Genomic DNA, 21,450 nt, shown 5'->3' with positions numbered 1-21,450 from the left:
CGACTAAGGCACACTACTTTAAACGTGACTGTTACAATGTTACTGATTTGTCAAATTTAGACAAGAAGTGCATAAAAACCCATTTTGTTCAGCACGGACCTTAACTGTACGATATATCCCAGAATATACGATTTTAAAATTTAAAAGACTTAATTCTACATCCCTTGCTCAATTTGTTGAATTATATTTTGAGCAAATGAACTTAAAATGTGATAATAAATCAATTGGTTATTCTTGCAAACAGGAATGAGAGATAGGAAATATATAAAAGTCCTACTCTGTTTCTATAAAGGACAATCCTTCATTCTACTCAGAGTTCAACTAGGAATTACACTTATAGCCATTCATGGCTATAAAAATCGTAATCCTTGAGCAGGTGATTCAGCTTACGAAAGAGAAATCGGTCACAGAGATTGATAGAACTCCAAAAACTGCTTCCCGTGATCCTGGAAGAGCTTAATCAGGGTCATATAGCACTTCACTTGTTCATCCTTGTTAGTCTGAGAGAGACAATTAGGTTCACTCACGCTGATGAGGTTTTTGAACCGGAGATCATCAGTCAGGATTCTAAAAATCCCTGTGGGTGGTAGTAAAGGATCCGCTGAGACCTTCCCAACGCTCAATTAGGGTTTTTTCTTTACCAAGTCCTTCACTTGGGCGATATTGTTAGGTATTCTTATCTCCCAGGGACGTCCTGATGCGACACCTTTCTCGAACGTGCCATCCCAGATTTCACCAGCCTACCGAAAGATGGTTTCACAAATAGGGGAAGCATCAAGGTCAGCGATAGTGAGGTATTGTGGATCTCAGGCACTGTTTTGCTCAGTTTGTAGAGTATTAAAAAGGACGATAGAAAATGGTGAGCCTTCATATTAAGCGACAAATGAAGTTAGTAAAGCAAGAGGAGCTCTCCAGGCATTGGTGGGAGAAAGAAACCCATTGCCACAATTATCCTAGCCGGAGGAGACTATTTAACACGATTGAGTTCTTTTTTTTAAACTTTAGAATCTAATTTATTTTCTTACTGAGGCAGTCCCAATAATTTCGGAGCAGCCTAATATTTGTAATGAAAAAAAATGGACTAGAAGATGGTGAGAATATGGAACTACTGAATTAAGACCCTTTCTAATATCAGCTTCCTGTTACAAAATACTTCAATTCATATATATTTATTTTTAAAACAATTTACAGAAAAGATAGGCGAGATAGGCACACGCAACAACCGTTTTTCCTTTTCTAATTTTTAAAGATAGTTCTTTCTTTACAAACTACTCAACTCTACTAAATATATTACTCCCTAACAAACCCTTGGTGTTACTATCCGTCAATCATGCGTTCACGCACTTATTATTACTTATGCTTAAATGTGTCCTTCTCAAGAGTTAAATAACAATTATTTTAGATTTGGAAAATATAAAAAAACCCTCATTAGAATGACAAGTTTAAAAAATATCACACGTGCTTCGGTCATAATTTCTAGAATAATATTTATAACTTTGATAATTGGAGTTCAAAAATGGCTATCCCATTTTTGAAAAATAAAAGTAATCCACATTGTTAGAAGATTAAGGAGCCTTAAGTCACTCAATTATGAGGGGAGAAATCCTACTTTATGTTTGCTTTACATAGATGTATGCACAAGATTTTCCATCAATCTCTCTTTTGTCATTTTTTATGTAGAGGAAAGGCATATGCATTTAATTCCCTGATATATATTATTACCCATGAGAGCTTTAGAGAGATAGTTATGTACATGTAATACGTTAGACATATCTTACTCTATTTTCATGCAATTGTGATTTCAAATGCAATTATTTTGTATTTTCATCATCAACAAACTATAAAATAATTGATATAATATGTACACAAACAATTACTCTCACTCTAATAAAAGGCATTGACGTCATTATACCCGATTTTATTAAATAACCTTGGGATATTGATTTATTACGACAATTTAATTTAATTAAGACAAATCAACACCGGATAATAAAATACGACCATGGTTAATAGAAATACAAGCTCATATAATAACGCGTGTTCGACTTATGTTTGACACGCTTTTTTATATTGATGTCATGGTGTATGAGTGGTTGCATGCTTTGTCATGATTTGTCTTTCTTCTCCACGATCCAAATGAAAATTCTAGCAATAGTGACGTCATAGACTATGAGTGGTTGTGTGTTTTGTCAATAAGTGTTTGTCTTGCCCAGTAGTCTACGATACATCAAATTGAAAATTTTAGCAAACCCTTGGTACATTATAAATTACTCACCAAAAAATTTATTTTTTTCTGAACAGATTAAATATGAAGCAAGCATGTTTATTAGACCTTCATTAGGTATCCAATTTGAGCTCTGTATACAGGGGCGTCCGAATGGAGTAGGCTGGAGGGACTGTAGCCTCCCCCAAAAAAAAAACACAATTGAAACTTTTATCATAAAAGTTTCAAAGTTTTTTGAAAATAGTAAAGGATTTTTAATTTTTGTTTCCAAAAAATTTAATTTTTCCGAATAGTTGTGGATTTTAGATATTTTTTTCTAAAAAACTTAATATTGAAATTTAATTTTTGAAGTTTTTTTCCACCAAATTTAATTTTTAGTGAAAAAAAATGTGCCTTTTTGAAATTTTTCTCAAAAACAAATATTATCTTAATGAGAAGAGCTATGGATTTTTGAAATTTGTGACCCAAAAATTTAATTTTTGAAATTTTTTCACAAAAAAATTTTTAATTTATTGTGAAAAGAAGTTCATTTTCGAGTTTTTTTTTCCAGATAATTTAATTTGTTGAGAGTAGCTAAAAATATTGGAAATTTTTTTGCGAAAAATTTAATTTTTTCAATTATTTTTGTGAACAGCTGTGCATTATTTAATTTTTTTTTCAAAAAAAAATATTTTTCTCAGAATAGCTATGGATTTTTGAAATTTCTTTCCAAAAAATTTAATTTTTCCAAGTTTTCTACCAGGTTAAATAAAAATTGATCCGTACTTTTCCCTTAATCCTTGTGACCCACAGACAAACAACCAGTGCAAAAACATGAAGTCTGTTAAACTTCGTTGGTGGATATAATAATATATAAAAGATCGTCAGGTTCATTTTTTGTTGTTTTTATTATAGGACATTATTATATTTAAGAGACTTACATGTTATCTATTTATAATCTTAAATTATTTCGATGAGTGTCTATATCAAAATGAATTAGTTCATTCTTTTTCCAGAAATTAGTATATTATATGTAATTCCCAGGATTTTAATTCATTTATCTCATAAATAAATATAAATATGATTGTTATGTCACAGTTTCCTGTTCTGTTCTTTTATCCCTGTCTTTCGCATATCTACCGAAATATTCCTGCAAAATCATCTTACATTTTGTCAAAATATATTCTATGAAAATATTGAATGTATTATACCTTAAGTTGTGGGGATTTGAACTCTCAAACATATTATTCTCTAATTGTTCCAGGCGCCAGGAGACGATGTCAATTGATACCGCTTGCACTTTTTGTTCGTAACCAAAAACAAAAAAAAACCATATTACGTAACGCATTTCCTGTTTTGATAACCTACTCATTTTTTTAAATACATAATTCCCGGATGTAGAAAAACTACTGAGAACTCCCTCTAAGTAGTCATTAAAATACTAATAATTGATCAGGATGATGTTTTAAATAGGATTTTTTTATTTTTTTTATTTGTAATATAACATTATTTATGAATCTGGCCATTATCAGTCACAATGACACCCTCCAACCACCTCCAGAACCCCTTGCACACATTGGCAACGTTGTCTTTTTTCTTGATCCTTCACTGCTGGTTAACAGAGGTCTTCAGGGCATCAATATTCCCGTAGCTGACTTCGAAACCCTTCTTCTCGATTTGCCACCAAATTGAGTAATCCAGAGGTAAAGATCTAGGTTCTGAGGGGCCAAAGGTTCTTGGACCACAAATTCATGTCGCTACCCATCATGAACGTACGTACGTGGCCTTGTTGGATTTCTTCATGGTCTTGATGATCCATGGGAACACATTTTCCTTCAACATCATCAAGTAGTCGGCTGTGGGTAACCGGTATCCAACAGCAAACCAAATTGGAGGCATTTTTCACCAGTTAATGCCGCAACCCCCAACATAATCACAGAGACCGAATGTTTGGTCTTCGTGTCTGTCATGATGTCTTCTTGGGTTCATTTTGGTGGGTCTTCCACTCTTGGGTTTGTCCATAAGGTTGTCCCCATGAGCCAAACGATTTCTGATCCAACTGACTGTGGCCTTGCTGACGTTTAAGGCCTTTATGATGTCCAAGGTGGTTCTTCCAGCGCGGATTAAATTGCCTAAGATGGTTTTTCTTACCTACTTCAGGACATTTAGATATTTTTGTTAGCAACATGTACATCAATCAAAGGCTTACAATTTAAGCTATTCAAAAATAATCGGAACTTTAAGATTTAATCAACAACACCTATCCAAAACTGTATTTTTAGAAGATCTCATTACTTTTTCTACAGCCGGTATAATCAAAAAAAAAAATTATAACAATTTTTTAGGGGTATCGGCTGCAAATGCCCCACATCTTTTAAAATCAAGATGTGAAAAAAAATATTCAAATTGTGAAGATTCATTTTTTTCCCCTCGTATAATATTTAAATGAAGCTAATATTATCAAATTATTAAATAAGGGGTTTTTCACAGGAATAAATATATTTTCTGCAAATTTCACATTAGAGATCCAGGTAGATAAACCTTAGTGTATCTTTCTTTAAATAAATTTATCAAGCTTTACCAAACTTTGTAAAAAAGTTATTAACTTACGTATTTTGAAGAAATAAGATTCATTTGAATGCATTGCACACACAAATGGTCGTTTGATTGGTTGGTAGGTAAGTCCGTAAAGAAAAGAGTATTTTTATTTTTACGTTTGATTTCATCATTTATGCATGAAAATTGATTTAAAAGAAAGAAAATTATATTTTCCACCAAATATATATAGAAAAAGTACAAAAACAAACCCTTTTGAAACTAAGTTAATGTATGACATTGGATCACCCATTTCAAATTTTATCATTTAAACACTTATAGACAGAGAAGTTCTTATTTATGTAAAGAAGTTATATTTTCGGAGATGTCTCCGAACATCCAATATATATATATATATGTACACGTATGTACATATCAGTATACGTTCAGTCGAATTAAGTATAATCCGTTATAAAAAGCAAATCTACATAATAATTCATAAAGTTAGGTTATGGTTTGAGATTTGAAAATTTTGTTGGAATCCCGGTGAGGGATTTTTTTGTTTTTGTTTTTTAAAGAGCAAGTCAGTTGGTACCCTCCTAAACATTTGTCTTTTATTAATTATTCCTTTCCTTCCGATTGTTAATACTCAAATTGGTATCAGGAGTGAAAGTTCTCCCTTCGTTAAGTATCACTAGAACTGTAAATTATAAGTAATTTCGATGTGCTAAGAAAAAGTAAATTGGGAAACATGACAATTGGAAGAATTTTTGAGAGGAGTGGTTAGCTAGGTTATATGTTTAGTGAAATTTCTCCAAGTCGGTTCTCAATTTTACACATAGTACCACAAGTAATTGTACTTATAACTCCGAAACAAATTCACACTAACCGTTTTTCATAGTTACACATATTAGTGGTTCGAATTTATACTTCGATTTTTGCTTCTCAAGAATTTAAGATTAATGATAACAGCTTTGGAAAAAAAGAAAAAAAAATGTTCGGATTACCAACTAGAAAAAAAAATGACAACCGTTAAGCATCATACCTGAGATTTTGCCCACCAGGATTCCATTCATTCTTACATGATTATATCAAAAGAAGTAAAAACTAATTAGATAATCAACTATGGTGATGAAGGAAGGATAATATTTAGTGTTGATACATCATAATTATTTTTAGAAGCAGGCTTGTTTATTGAATGTCAAAAACTTCATTAAAGGACATATACATTATATACACATATTTTTATCAGTCCTTTTTTTATTAAAAGAATAATTGAAGGGGAAAAATACCCTTTACAAAAGTAAACTTTTGACCCTTGATCTATGCCTATAGTAAACTTTTTTTCTTCTTCATTGTTTGGTGAAGTCATCATTAAATACAAAACATGCTCATCATTTTCTATTTTTTTATTATAAAATTTCACAAATAACTCTATAACAGACATAATAAATAAGTACTTTAGACATTTCTATTCATCAACTATTATGATTAACCCATATGTATGTATTATATCTTGTAATTAATTGGAAGTATTACGTAGGAACAAGAACTAACCAATTAAAAACCATTTCAAAGGCTTCCTATAATATAGGATATCACGTTTTGTATTGTTTTTTTTTTCATTTCTTTAAAATGTCTTTATTTTCGTATCTCTTCATATTATCAATGAGCTTTTTGTACAAAAATCGATCTGCATCTATGGCCCATAAGAAATCAACATGATTCCAATCATCATATGGTACGATATAGTCGTCATATAGTTGAGGTAAGCGATTAACCACGTGTATCACATCCTTAAAAAAAGTGTCACTAAAGTTATCAATTTATAAATATTACTGCTCAAATCTTACTTCTTCTTGTGCCAGCCAATCATTTTTCCCACGATAAACAGCAACAGGAACGTCAACTGCTTCAATTTGATATCGTGGAGGGACCTCAGACCCATGATACTTTATATTTTGTTTTTTTCCCCAATCCATTGCTTTAAAATCCCCGGTATTGAACTCTTGGGCGTACTGAACGACGGTATATGTTGAGGTTCCTGCAGGAGTGTGCTGTATGATGGTTGGGAGGAGAGATGAATTGGTTTGGGCGTGATCGTATCCACATAAGAGAAATATTGTGGATTTACAAATATGATTCATCCCTGGCTTGCAAAATAGGGCAGAGAGAACATTCATAAGCCATCGACTAGGCAAAAATTCGCCTGCTCCGAGATGATTAAGGACCCACTGCAAAGAAACAACGATTGACTCTACTCAGTCATACATTGGTAACATTTACTCCCTTACCCCAATCTCGTTCCCAAATTTTGCAAAGTATTTGATGGGACTAATGGTATGAGAAATATAAGCAATTGGTGAAAGGAAATGAGCCAAATGAAAGTGTTCTTTCATATCTGGATAAATGTTAAGCATGGCCATGAATACCGTGGTGCCCATGGAATGGCCGACGAATTGAATTTGGGAGCTGTTGGTCAATGACATTGTCTTCTTTATCATGGCTGGCAAATCGTACTTTGCCATTTGGTCCCATCTGTAGACATGATATATATGTATGTTTATTATAATAATTATTTAATCACCACTTACGAAAATTTCCAAAATCTAATTTTTGATGGTTTGAGAGTCAAGTGATTCCGGGAATAGCTATTTCCCCGGAAATTCCCCATCCAAACATCATAACCTGCATCCGCAAGAATATAACCTATAAAGGTATGAGAAGGCATGTTAATACATAGAATTTAGTTTTGCGACGAAGTTCGACAAGTATATTTTTTAAATTCGATTTTAAATGATTTTTGTAGACCTACGGTCTCAGAATGTTGACCCAATTCCTTTAGAAAGTGAACACAAAGGGGAGGGGGGGGGGCGAAAGAAATTGTCAATTGAGCATTATATTATGATAGCTCAAAATAGATTTCCAAGTTAAGTTAAGTATCTATTATCAATTAAAAGCTATGTATCATTGGATCAAATAGTAACATTAAAAACATTTTCTTAATACTAAATAATCATCGTACTGAGCAAATCCTAGGATAGGATTTTCAAATTTAAACATCCTAAAATATTTTATAATCAAAAAGGTAAATGTGGTATGTTATTAGATACAAATGGAAACTTTTACGTAGGTGACGTTTGGAGTTTTCATCCTATTTTTAGAAAAAAAAAGTAAAGTCAATTTGTAAACGTTTATTTTCGACTATTCCTTGCCTAATACTATTATACTCCGATATTGGTACAGGGGCGTTCGCAGGATTATATATATATATTTTTGGGTAGGGAAGTCTTGGTTTTTAAAATTTTTACGAAAAAGATACAAACAGAAATCCATAGTTATTTACAAAAAAAAAGAGTTACATTTTTTGGAAAAAAAAACTTCAAAAATTATATTTCAAATAGTTAATTTTTGGGAAAAACTTATATTTGAAATGAAATTTAAAATATAAGTTTTTTCCGAAAAAAAATTGAAATCTTTCAACTAAAAATGTTTACCCCTTATTTTGTGAAAAAATTATTTCATCCTGACCAAAAAAAAAATTATTCTAAAAAAGAAAAAAGAAAATTAATTTTTGGGGGAGGGACCACAGCCCCTCTATTCAACCAACTGCAGACTCCCCTGGGGTACCTATACTGCTTCTTTAAAAATAATCATATTTCTAATTTTTTAATATAGAGGTTGATTTTCTAAATCCGAATTTATTTAGCATTTTGTAAAAAATAACTATTTTAGAAGAATAAAGAATCTTTCAAAAGTGTTTAAAAATGTTTCCACAAATATTTTTACTTCCGATTTTTTTTTCAATACTAGAAAATTGCAGAACACATCAAAAACGTCGAACCTTTTTATCTTTCAAACACAAACTAACAATGCAAAATGGCTGATATGGTCAACATACCTCCGGTTCTACCCTAAAACTCTTAGACTTATCCAGAATATCCAGACTATATCACAAAAGTGTAATTATTAACGCAATCAATACAATGAAATTGCGTCACTTGTTGCTGTTGACCTCTTTGCGTTACTCTACCTTATCAATTTAAACAGCTAATAGTAAATGATTGAAAAGTTTTAAGTTACAGTAAAACAATGAAAAGCTAACTGTAGTATTACAAAAATATTGCTTCTCCAAAAAAAGGAAAACACTTTTATTTTTCAAAATCTATTTTTATCCGATATTTTGAAGGAAAGTAAAAAAAAAAAATACTGACTATCTTTCAATAATAATCTGCATCATAAAATAGTAATATAAGTTTTGTGGCTTTAGCTTTGTTTGATGTGCAAGGAAGGGGGATTGCAGTGGCGTTGCTGGGGTTGTGCTGGAGGGGCTATTGCCCCCTCAACAAATTAAGAAATTTTTGCATTTTACTAGAAAATTTAATATTTCAACTTCTTTTTTAAACGGATGAAAAAAAATTTCAATTTTTTCATCCAAAGAAAAGGATTTTTCCAATTTTTTCCCTAAATTTTATTGTCTGTAAATAGCTATTGATTTTTGAATGTTTCTCCATAAAAATTAATATTTAAATATTGATTTAATTTTTCAAATTTTTTTCTAAAAATTTAATTTCCTCTAAATGGCTATGGATTTTTGAATTTTTTTATAAAAACTTTAATTTTTTATAGACAGCTGGGGATTTTTGAAATTTTTTGTAAACCTCCGTAAAATTTTGAATTTTTCTTATCCAAAAAATATAATTTTTAGAGACTAGCAATTGATTTTTGAAATTATTAACGAAAAAAATTGTATTTTAATTTTTTTGCTAATTATAATTGTTCAAATTTTTTTATAAAAAAATTTTCTTTGAATAGCTATGGTTTTTTTGAAATTTTTCTCCAAAAAATTTAATTTTTGTGAATATCTGTGGATTTTTGGAGTTTTTTTCCAAAAAAATATAATTTTAATTGAATAGCTTTGGATTTTTGAAATTTTTACAAAAGTTAACTTTATTTAAATATCTGTTTGGTTCTGTGTAAAAATCAATCCCTCTCCAAAATATAATTCTACGGACTGTCCCATGTTTCAACTATTCTCGGTCTCCCCTAAATCACATACTTCTGTATTTGTTCAATAATAAATTATGTGCTTAAACATAAACATAATGCGTGTTGATTTATGCAGAAAATGGCATCAGCGGAAATTAAACCCATTAAAGCATTACATAGTAGATACATGCAATAAAATAAATACAAACCTAAGGCCTTTTTGGGTGAGGCTATAACCCAATCAGCAGATGAAGATAATAGTCCATGTTGAACAAAGACTACAGGTCGAGTCTCTGAAATATTTTGATTGTTAATCCCATGAGGGATTCGATGCATTTCCAAAATATATCCATCATCTGTCGTGACTTTGTAGACTTCACAAGGATAACCCTCAGATCTAATTATTTGTGGCTGAAAAAAATAATGGGAAGACGAAATAATATTATTAAATATTATTAATATTGAGTTTATGGAATAATTATAAGTAGATTTTTTTTTAAATATGACCTTTGACGAGTGCAAAACTTTTTGTTGATGCAACATGAAGAGTGTGTTTTATTTTTCAAAGCAGGTGTAATTATTCTTCCCTTATTAATGAATGAACATTTAAGTTTAATGTAAATGCTAGTGCGTAAAAGACGAACATAATTAGTTGCTTTAATAAATGCAAGTCCTGGTTGAGGATGGAAAACAGATTAATTGCATGATGTTGCATTATGTTGATTTCCTTCATCCCATCGCTGCTCGCAGCGAATATAATGAAACGAGACGACTGCTAAACTGTCTCTTATAAAGAATTATTTCAATTATCAGGATTACTTTGCAGATTTTCATTTTCTTTTCTGTCAAACCAACAAGTTCATATGTGTCCGCATGAGGTGGGCAAGAAGGGCTGTCCTCCCCCCGCCCCAATTAAGGAATTTTTGCTCTTTACTAGAAAATGTAATATTTGAATTGTTTTTTTTTGCAAAATATTTTATTTTGGAAAATTAATTTTGGAAATTTTTTTACATACAATTTAATTTTTCCTGAGCAGCTGTGGATAATTGAAATTTCTTTCCACAAAATATAAATTTTTGAGAATAACTATGGGTTTTTGATTTTTTTTCCAAAAAAATGTAATATTCGAAATTTTTTAAATATAAAAATGCATTTTTCAAAAAAAATTTAAAAAAATTATTTCTTTGTGAATAGCAGATGATTTTGGAACTTCTTTTCCAAAATTTAATTTTAGAAATATTATTCCAAAAAATTTAATTTTAAAAATGTTATTCCAAAAAATTTAATTTTTTGTGAACAGCTGTAAAAAAATTTTAATATTTGAATTTTTGTGAGAATAACTATGCATTTTAGAAAAAAATTCTAAAAAAAATAATAATTGAAATTTTTTGAGAATATGAATGAATTTTTGAATTAAATTTACAAAAAATTTAATTCTTTGTGAATAACATTGGATTTTTGGAGAAAAAAAATCCAAAAAGTAAATATTGGAAATTTTTTCCAAAAATTTAATTTTTGATATATTTTTACAAAAAAAAAATAATTTTTGTGAAGGGCTAAAAAATATTTCAACAACTTAATTCCTTGCGAATAAGTATAGAAACCTAGCCTTCTTCAAAATACAACCCTGCAGACGCCTCTTTAACCCTTTCAACAGCTATAGGATGAATGGAATGAATACATGTCAAACACGGATTTACCCATATAACTCCTCCACAAATCTTCAGTATTACTGGTTGTCTTTCATGGGCACACACACTCTTGGTTACACCTTCTAATTAGATGTTCTCTCCTCAAGAATTTAAGAACAGTTTTGAAAAATAAAAACACTACTCAAATCACCAAATACTAAAAAATCTTGCACAGGATATTGATCATATTTTCTAAGACATTAAGTGTGTATCCAAGAATATTATATCTATGAAATATACAGCTGCTGCATGATGATTTGAAGCTGCCTCAATTAACCTGACCAAAAGGGTTAAGAGCTCTACAACAATCATTCCAAGCAAACTTTAAACACAACTAGAATGAAATATCATATCACAACAACGTAATATTTATGTAATAGTATTTTTTTTTTTCCTGTTATGGATGGTTGTACGTGTGTAGTCTCTCACATTTAACAAACAAAAAAGTCCATGTGTTTGTTACGTGTAAAGTGTCAAAAAACAAATCAATATCTACTCGTGTTTATGAAGAATTAATATAAAGTTTAATATCTTACCGGAGACAAGTCATGTCTATATCCATCATGACTTGATATATCACACAAGACGAGGAATGGAAGAGAGATGGAAAAAATGAGGACTTGAAAATGAGTTTGCATTTTAAGTTGCGTTCTTCATACAGTTGGGAAATTAAATACTAATGCTAGTATCAATATTAAGAGACTTAATATTTATACTACTTCTTATCTTTATATACATATTTGTTTTCTCATCTATTGTTCACTCTGATCTTGATTATGCCTTCATCCTTGGCTTCACTGACTACTTCGACGTATTTTTTTTTTTTTTTTTTTTTTTTTTTTCATTATACGATTTTAAACATCCAAAACTCATTACATCTTAAGTACAGCATTCACATATAAGATATTGTTCTCTTGATTGTATATGACACCCTTTCCTCAAAAAAAGTGGGGAATAAAATGCTTTAAAATGTGATAAAAGTTAGCTAATTTATTCCAACTGTTGAAAATGTTTCAATAATTGTTGAAAATTGATCATAACTACTAAACAATCGGAGTGATTCGAAGTCAACTCATCAACGTTCCACAGATTGATAAGTTGAACTTAAAAAGAAAATAAGCAGCTGGTAACTGAATACGGAATACAGGGTCGTTTACAGTAGTATATATTTATTTTTTTGGGGTGGGTGGAACTTGGTTTTTGGATTTTGTTTGAGAAAAAATCCAAAAAATTACAATGTTTATATTAAAAATAAAAAATAAATAAAAAATCCCCAGCTATTCACAAATATTAAACTTTTTGGAAAAAAAAATCAAAAATCCATAGTTATTTGTAACAAATTCAATTTTTTGGACAAAAAATTCAAAAATCCATAGTTATTTGTAACAAATTAAATTTTTGGACAAAAAATTCAAAAATCCATAGTAATTTGTAACAAATTAAATTTTTGGAAAAAAATTCAAAAATCCATAGTAATTTGTAACAAATTAAATTTTTTGGAAAAAAATTCAAAAATCCATTTTTTTCCAACAAATTTAATTTTTGGAATAAAATTTCTAAAATTAAATTTCAAGTATAACATTTTTTGGAAAAAAATCCTAAGCTATTCCCAAAAATTAAATGTTGTAGAAAAAAATTTAAAAATGTATAGTTCACAAAAAAAAAATATAAAATTTTTGGAGAAAAATTTCAAAAATCAATTGCTATTCACAGACAATTAAACTTTTTGGACAAAAAAATGAATAATTTATTTAAATTTTCTAGTAAAAATAAAAAATTGGGAAGGAGCTACCTCCCTTCCCCTCTCTTTGGACGGTCCTGGTGTACATTTTTATGTTAGTTAAGTATACCCATGCAGAGATGAGGACTTGAACGTACAAAATTTGATCACTTCTTGTCAAAGTTCTGAGACTGGACTTGGAGGGAAACCCTAAGACACGCAACACAACTTGGAATCGAAAATTATTTAAATTTTTTCACTTGAACAAAGCGTACAAAAAATATTTTATATTTTCTGAAGACTTGGACTTGTGAGCAAAGACCTGACACTCGTATCTAGTACTACTTACTGTAAAAGGACTCCTTCCCATATCTGACTAAGCAATGATGATTCATAAATTCAATCAAAAGTCAATTTGAATGTTCAATCGACATTTTGATACTACTCCACATTGACTAATTACAAATATATTTACTAATTCATACATAATACTTCAAGTGCCTTGAATCACGTTGTTCCCAGCAAAGAATGTTTATGTGATAAATTATATTTGATCCACATACACTAGTAATTTTCATATATTCATTTGATTAATCAAATGAGTTAAAAACATTTGAAGGTATGTTGATATGTCACTCAAACATGCATATGTATCCGCCTATTGGTGTCCAATATGTTTATATACATATACCAGGATCCTATTTTGTATTTTGGGACCTCCTTGGCTTTCTCAAATCATTTTCCGTCATAGCAGTGAATAAAATAAATATGTTAATGCATTGAAAACAATTATTCAACAGAAAGTAGTAATTAAGAACAGCCCGTAACTTTTTTTTATTTTTAAGATGCATTTGTAACACTTCAGGTGCGTCAGGAGAATTAAAACTTTTTTTAAATTATTGGAAAAACTTAATTCTGAATATTAAATTTTTTGAAAAACATTTCAAAAATCCACCCAAAAAATTTATAATTTAAAATATTTTGGAAAAAAATTAAAAAAAAATTTCAAATATAAAAATTTTTGAATTTTTTTACAATATTACATTTTCTAGTAAAAAAAAAAATCCTTGATTTATAGGGGGGACTGAATCCCCTCAAGCCCACACCCTGCAGACGCCATTGCCCTTCTTAATATGTAGGCAGTATGCATAGGGATAGTTTTTTCAATTAAGTTTTCATGTTTAGGAGTTGAATAAGATAAATTTTATGATACGGATTATGTTTGAGTGTTAAAAAACTGGTAACTGATTAATCAACCGATTTTCCCCATTTAAATTGACTTGTGTGGAGGGATCATTTCTTGTAGTCGTACATCTCAAGTTTAGGAGTCGGCCAATATGAAATTTTGGAGATCGATAATTATTTGAGAATTAAAAAACGGATTACCGATTAATCGATCGATTTGTTACCTTTAATTGAACGTGCATTAAAATATCATTTGATGTAGTACATGTTAAGTTTAGGACTCAGTCAATAGAGATTTTTTGAAGGTTAAACATAGATAAATAATTCATCCGTAGATATGTTTACGTTTTAGATATAATCAAACAAGAGTTCAAGCCTTATCATTTTATTAATTACTAGGGTAATGATTTTGAAAAATTATATCCTATAATTAAAAAAAAAAATGTGGTTCAGTTTAATTTTATTGATGACAGGTTTTTTCACAAATGGTATTGCTTTTAATTTTCTAAATTTATGAAAACAAGAAATCTTGATGAAACTATAGTGTATTTTAGTAAAAATGTATCATAACAGACAACATTAACAAAAGTATCAAGAGTTCAAAAGTGATGAAGAGTCCCACTTTGAAATTTATTAACAAGTGAAAAAACATCTTTGTTTCTTAATTTCATGTTGTCCAAGTTTCCCCTCAATTGCAGTCTTTATATGAGGTCGAGAGGCCCTGCACACTCTGATAACATAGTCATCAGACATAGATATCCACTCCCACACAATAGAAACCTTCAGCTCAACAGTATTTCTCTGTAGGATAGCACAAGCCTTGGCTTCAATGGTGCCCCAAATCTCATAGTCAAGTGGATTTAGATCTGGACAGGAAAAGGCCACAATATCCAGTCCATAAATTAGCCCTTCATCCAATATAGGAGTTTTTTAAACCCTGGGTTAAACTGGTGGCCTTCACCGTTGCTGATATGGGATGGTGTCTTCGGCGGACATAGCAATTGAGGCCCAAGTCTTCACAGCGTTCCTGATCGTCCTTTAACTAACATTTCACCTTTTTCCCAGCTTTCACATCGAAGTTTGAGGATTTGCCTAAATGCTGTCCCCCCAGCCACTCATGAACTCCTTCGAACTTGTTTTTTTGTGACCTCCAAGGGAAATAGAAATAAAAGGAAAGAAATGAACGGTCAACATAAATAATTCGATATTGGATTTTTCTGATTTTGATATTTAAATGTATTACTATGAAACAACTCATAAAACAAAGTAACCCCAAGTAAAGCTGAGAATTTGACGACAATAATTAATTAATTATTTCACAGAGACAGTGAAAGGGTTTAATCACAACTACATTTACATTTATTAAAAAAATCTTTTGTGTAATATGATAAAAAATCAGAGAAAACACATCGAACCATTATTTTTTCTTAGCAAATTATGAATATCTTAAGGTTATTTTATTCGTTGTGATTAATTACGAATGAATGATTAATGATTTTTTGCCATATTTAGAATAATTAAGAATGTTATTTAATCAATATATTAATTAATTTCAAAGTATAAGATATGCACTTTCCTCCTTGATAAAAGGTAGGGCAAAAGTTTGGATAAGTTTTGAAGGATGATTGAGTTATACAAAAGCAAAAATATATATACTAATATATTAAAAGAGGCGTTCAAATAAGTTTTGTATAATTTCCATACATGGTAAATAGTTAACTCTGACAATTTGAAGATTGTTTAGGAGTAGAATAGATTAGCTATCATGAAGTGATATTATAATAACTGCAATCAGTCCTTAGAAGAAAGAAATAAACACAAATTCAACTCCGCAAGATCATATATCTCTAGGAATTAATCCGATGTCGTTCCTCAATTCTATCCTGAGTCAAACAAGGACTTGAACTTATAACTCTCCATCAAATTATGAATGTTACTCTTCATCTTCCACAACATGGTGATTAGTTTATACTCAGACGTTCTATCTTCAAGAATAAAAGAATAGTTATAACTCCTTGAGAAAATAAAAAATACTTTTCAGATTACCTACCACAAAAAGCATAGCACGCGTATAAAGTCATATTTTCCCCAACTATAGCGAAATGGTACTTGTTATATTTTTCTTCTTGTTGTCAAATTTGAATAATAGTAGGCGGATTTATTATAGAGAAAGAAAATTTTAATTTATCCATGGATAGTATGCACAATATACATATAATTCTTGGTAAAAAATAAGTGACGTATTATTAAGGGATCAGCATAATGTCGTAACAAGTTGATTTGTCTTCCTTTGTCATATTTAGTCGCATTGAGTCTCATTTCTATTTTGTCAAGGAAAGGAAAATTCCTTTTTAATCAGAATAACATTCAAGAAAACTATTTGGCTATAATCGTCATTCAAAAAGCATTGATCGACGAAAACATTTTCACGTAGTTATTACAGACGAAATTAACACTCGTCACAAATCCTCAAACTTGGTTATAAGTGTTGCTTAGTTGATACTTTGTTATTTCTTTATTTGTTTGTTTTTGGGGAAGGAAAGGTTCAGAGATACCATGTAAATTACTGTGTCTGAAGAAAAAATTATGAGACTTTTCATACAGTCAAACTTGTGTTAAGTGGTCAGGCAAGGAAAACTGAAAAACCAACCACTTACTGCAGGTTACCTCTCAAACCAAGTTTCCTTTTTTGAAACAATTCTAAACTAAAATTTGATATAAGAATAAAATAAAGGATAAAACTTTACGTCTGTACGAAATGGGATAACATTCATTCTTAAATAAAGAGAGAAAGACAATAATGCACAGCAAACATTCATTTATGTGTATGCAATATACGTTATTAATTTATTAACTCGTCAAGAGAAGGTCCATATTTTGGTCTATAGCCATATTTTTTTTGTACTCAATAGTGTGTGTAAGTTTTAAAAAGTGACCCTTAAAAGAAGATTTATGAATGAATAGTGTTTTGTGGATCCTTATTTTGGACTGAATACTGCAGTCCCGTCCAGTTGAGTCTTGAAATGTACAGGACAGTCCAGCATATCTGTCCTAAAACTTATAAAGTCTGATCCTTCAAATCCTTTTGATCCAAATTTGGTTCAGTCCACTATTTATGAACATTTATAGTAGCTATCTAATCATTTGTGTAACCCCTGGCCTAAGATTGCAGGGACACGCTTAATATAGTTTGTTTACCTCCACCAACGAAGTTGAACGGAGGTAATGTTGACTTTTTTTTTTTTTTGTTACAGATCAATTTTAGTAAAACTTTATGGCAAGATTATATAAATTAACAATAAGAGGCCATTAAATTTTGAGAGGTTGAGATCAAAACAACACAAAACGTTAGAAACACAGAATCGACCATAATTTTTAAAAAAAACTGAGATAAAAAAAAAATTAGGGTAAATTATTTTAGACGTAGGTTTGTGTTTTAATGAGTGCCTACTGTTGTGTATGTTGTGAAACTACTGCATGGAAAATGAATTGGAACAATCACTTAAATGACACGCTTAAATCAGGCTACTCTAAGACGTGGTTTGACATTTTATATCTTCGCAGTAAAGAAATCAAATATTGCATAAATAGTTGATAAAAAGATGACATGACAAACTTATCAGAATTTAAAGTCGTACATAAAATCAATTACAAAGAATTCGATCTACAATGATTTATTGTCGGTGTGTTTTATCAAAATGAAATCAAAAAAACAAACACCACATATCATTTAGCAAACAGTTGGAGGACAAAACAATTTCAGACAACAAACACTTATTTTTCTTATCACCAATGTGTATGATTTACATATTTTGTGTTCTTCAACTAACAGTTTTTTTTAACTACATATATTTATGAATCAATTATTAATAGAAAATAATATAACTCATATTTATATTTGAAAGACGTTATAGAAAGCAAATAAATTATTCTAATTTAAATGGTATCCATAACCCACATTCATAGGTATCAACTAGTTTTGAGACTCGGTACGAGAGAAACTTTTTTTATGTTTAATTGCTACGGATTTTCTCGTACACTGATTATATTTTCTATAATATTTTTTGTGTGTGTACGGATCAAGACCAAATATTACATTGATACCAGTTTGGACCTAACTTGGAACTTTATAACAAGGATTTTCTGAGTGATCCCCAACAATAGTATTAACATACCGTAATAGAGGATAAGTGAAGGGATTGCACGTCCCTTCTTCAGTAATAATATAAGAATATGACGTCATACATTTTAATACCAGTCCCCTCCTGAAAATAAATGCAACTTGTAGCACCTCTACAGGGTTATTAATTATAATTTTTTGATAGAAATTAACGATAATTTCTCAAAGAATACAAATATAATCCAACCTTAATTTTGAGAAAACTCATTCTAGCTTGTTTTTTATTGAGAGACCACATATATTAGTGTTGGTTCGGCTCGAAAAATTGTAAATTCGGTTAGACTCGAATTATACTATTTATAGGGGTGGATCAGTCCCAGGGGGTAATTCATTAACGATTAAATTTTTCTTAGCATCTCTTGTTTTAAATATACAAAAATATATTTTTAAATACGATATAAATTGAAATGTGAAAGAAACCCCTTCTGAGCGAGCCATTAGAGGTGTCAAAAGTCTCGAAATCTTAGTCAGTGTAAAAACCGTACCTGAGATAATGTCTTGAAAATATAGTAACTTTGACAGGGACATATCTACTGAAAGAGATCCCTATAAACTTTAATAGAGATCCCTTAATAGTATATATTAATAAAGCAAAGTTTGGCTGTCTGCTACTTGATTAAAGAAATAAATAATAACAATGTAGCAACGAGCGTGTCTAGCGTGTCATATATGTAAAAAAAAGAAAACAATACAATAAAGGGGAATACATGTTTGTATTAATAAACAAAGTGTGTGTGCTCTTTGTATCTGTTTTTCCACACCTAATAACTCCAAGCAATGGTGGGTAATCCCACAATTAAGTTTATATTTTAATAATAAGGAGGAATAATTAAGAAAAGCCCTACAAAAATACACTTTTTTTTTAATTTACGCTTTCTATGATTTCTACACAATTTCACATTCCTACAAATCATGTTAGTTTCCAAGCTGTGCCCTAAGTATTTTATTTAAAACTGGACAATTGTTTCTTAGCTCTGACTTAGGACACACCAATTGAATAAACATATGTTTTACATATGAATTAAAATAGGGTCAAATATAGAAGCTGCTTTGGAATGAAACATCAAAATAATGATAGTTCTTTCATTCGCTTCCGTACTCGATATCAAATGACCTAACAGGATGTATCTCAGAGTTATCATATTTTATGGTTTTACACTCAACCTAAATGGACCTTTTTCCCATCTCTAGACGTATGTACATGTATTTGAAAAAGGAATAATGATTGATTCAACTCTAAATGTGAGTAGTTTTTTCAATTTAACAATAAAATGAACTCAATATTGATATACCTGAGTTTCATTTTTTATCACTCAACAAACAATAATGATTCCTGATTAAATGCCTAAGATTCTTGCTAAAGAACTTTAAAATTACGGAGAATTTAATATTGGGGATATCTAAGTAGTGATGTCACGAGAATAATATTTTAAACCCGGTTCGAACTTTAGGGCTTTGTTTAACATCAGATACCCCCTATATTTTTGAACAACATTCTTAGTGATGTCATTAAAAGTCTCGCACAGAGGGTTTTTAATATTTCGGACCTGAGTAATATTGATTATAATGTATTTACATAAGTTTTTATGATTCTGATTTCCATTAATATTAAAAAAAAATCCAAAAAATTAACTTTTTGGTCGATTTATATAATTATGGTGCTGAAATGTGTGAGTTAAATCTTTTTTATTAGATGATTATTCTTTTAACTAAATTTTAAATGGCTCATTTGCTTAAAGGATTTACAACGTTACACCTTATTCTTAATTATTCACTCACTTATTGAACCATTTTTCCTCTGTAGATGTGAAGTTCGTCCCGGTCCGGAGTTCCTTCTCCGTCAGTATGAATTCTCCAAGAAACTCAAATTTATTCTATACATTTATTACTATGGAGATAAGGATTGTCGTGTTTTCCTCTATGGAATCAAAGTCTGGGGTCAACTCAAAACCGAAAGAGCATCATGGATTGTACCTGGAGCCTCTGAAAATGAAGTCAACATTCATAGGGTGGATATTATACCTTATCATGATGAAGCAGCAAAATCCTTGGAGCTAAAGTATTTCTAGATATGTTCGAGCATATTAAAATCATACTATCATTTTCCGCATGTTTGATATTTTGTAGGTTGTCTAATTACTGTCCCGATAACTTTGAGTGGTCCTTATTTCAGTCACATACACTTTATCGCAAAATGCATGACAAATATAACTACACACCTCATTGGGAGAGGGAGGCACATGATATGAAATGTCTTGAGGGACTGGGAACAGTGTTTAACGAGCTTCAGTTGGGGCGTCTAGTATCAAGGCCTCATCATCATGATCACAAATGGAGGGATGAGCTCTTTTTTGGAGATATTCACACAAAAATTAAAAGGCGAACACGTTATAGACCAACTGCCTTACAAGCTCATCCTCTTTTAAGGGGGCATAAGGTTAGTGTAACATAGCATTTAATATTCTAAGTATTTGTACAAATTTGTTTGTATTTTGTATGGATCAATATTATTAAAACGTTTACCAGATATGTAGTATAATTTTGACCTTATTATATATTTATATCAGTTGACACATTCACTTAATTTAAGCTAATTATTAAGCCAATGAACATTGCCTTTTACAAACTTAATTTTTTGGATAAAAATGAAACAATAATTTGGAATTGATATGGTTGGTATTAATGGTCAAACTCGTTCCGAGGCTATAGATAGGACGGGTCTTGAACCGGAATTCGAAGTAAAGGGGTACAGTATAAGTAAAATTATATTATCCGAAAGACCCGAGATCTAACCGGCTTCGGGTACTCGAACTTTAGACAAATCTTAAAAAGTTTGATGTAATACTTAATAAACATAGGTTGGGTCTTGGACCCGGATCTGAAGTACTCAGGAATGGTAAAGGCAAATTTATGTTATTAGAAATCCAAAGACGTTTCGCGTACTCCA

General features: G+C 30.4%; 2 protein-coding genes across 4 annotated transcripts in view; one reads left to right on the top strand and one right to left on the bottom strand.

Moving 5' to 3' along the window:
- Positions 1-21,450, top strand: part of LOC121118060 (protein APCDD1) — a 112,957-nt gene that overhangs the window by 66,013 nt on the left and 25,494 nt on the right. The window contains 2 exon segments of the mRNA XM_040712605.2: positions 20,308-20,562; positions 20,631-20,940. Coding sequence (XP_040568539.2) covers positions 20,308-20,562; positions 20,631-20,940 — 565 coding nt within the window.
- LOC121118059 (lipase 3) lies at positions 6,133-12,143 on the bottom strand. 3 transcript variants are annotated; one of them, XM_040712601.2, is made up of 6 exons: positions 11,955-12,143; positions 9,937-10,138; positions 7,333-7,447; positions 7,033-7,276; positions 6,592-6,972; positions 6,133-6,534 (listed from the first exon to the last, which is right to left on the bottom strand). In XM_040712601.2, the coding sequence occupies exons 1-6, from the start codon at positions 12,054-12,056 to the stop codon at positions 6,361-6,363; spliced, it is 1,218 nt and encodes a 405-aa protein (XP_040568535.1). In that variant the 5' UTR covers positions 12,057-12,143; the 3' UTR covers positions 6,133-6,360. The 3 variants fall into 3 exon arrangements, with proteins under 3 accessions (XP_040568535.1, XP_040568536.1, XP_040568537.1); XM_040712602.2 differs by lacking the exon at positions 11,955-12,143 and adding an exon at positions 11,659-11,791; XM_040712603.2 differs by lacking the exon at positions 11,955-12,143 and adding an exon at positions 11,428-11,754.

This window comes from Lepeophtheirus salmonis, chromosome 5 (genome assembly GCF_016086655.4).
Source record: "Lepeophtheirus salmonis chromosome 5, UVic_Lsal_1.4, whole genome shotgun sequence".
NCBI lineage: Eukaryota > Metazoa > Arthropoda > Copepoda > Siphonostomatoida > Caligidae > Lepeophtheirus > Lepeophtheirus salmonis.
This window is presented reverse-complemented; position numbering and strand designations above follow the sequence as displayed.

Excerpts from the sequence above, each read along its gene's own strand:
- LOC121118059 (XM_040712601.2), bottom strand. The coding sequence starts at position 12,056 with ATGCAAACTCATTTTCAAGTCCTCATTTTTTCCATCTCTCTTCCATTC. Across the intron at positions 6,973-7,032 it reads AATTTGGGAACGAGATTGGG|TGGGTCCTTAATCATCTCGG; the intron begins GTAAGGGAGTAA and ends GTTTCTTTGCAG. Across the intron at positions 6,535-6,591 it reads ATTGGCTGGCACAAGAAGAA|GATGTGATACACGTGGTTAA; the intron begins GTAAGATTTGAG and ends ACTTTTTTTAAG.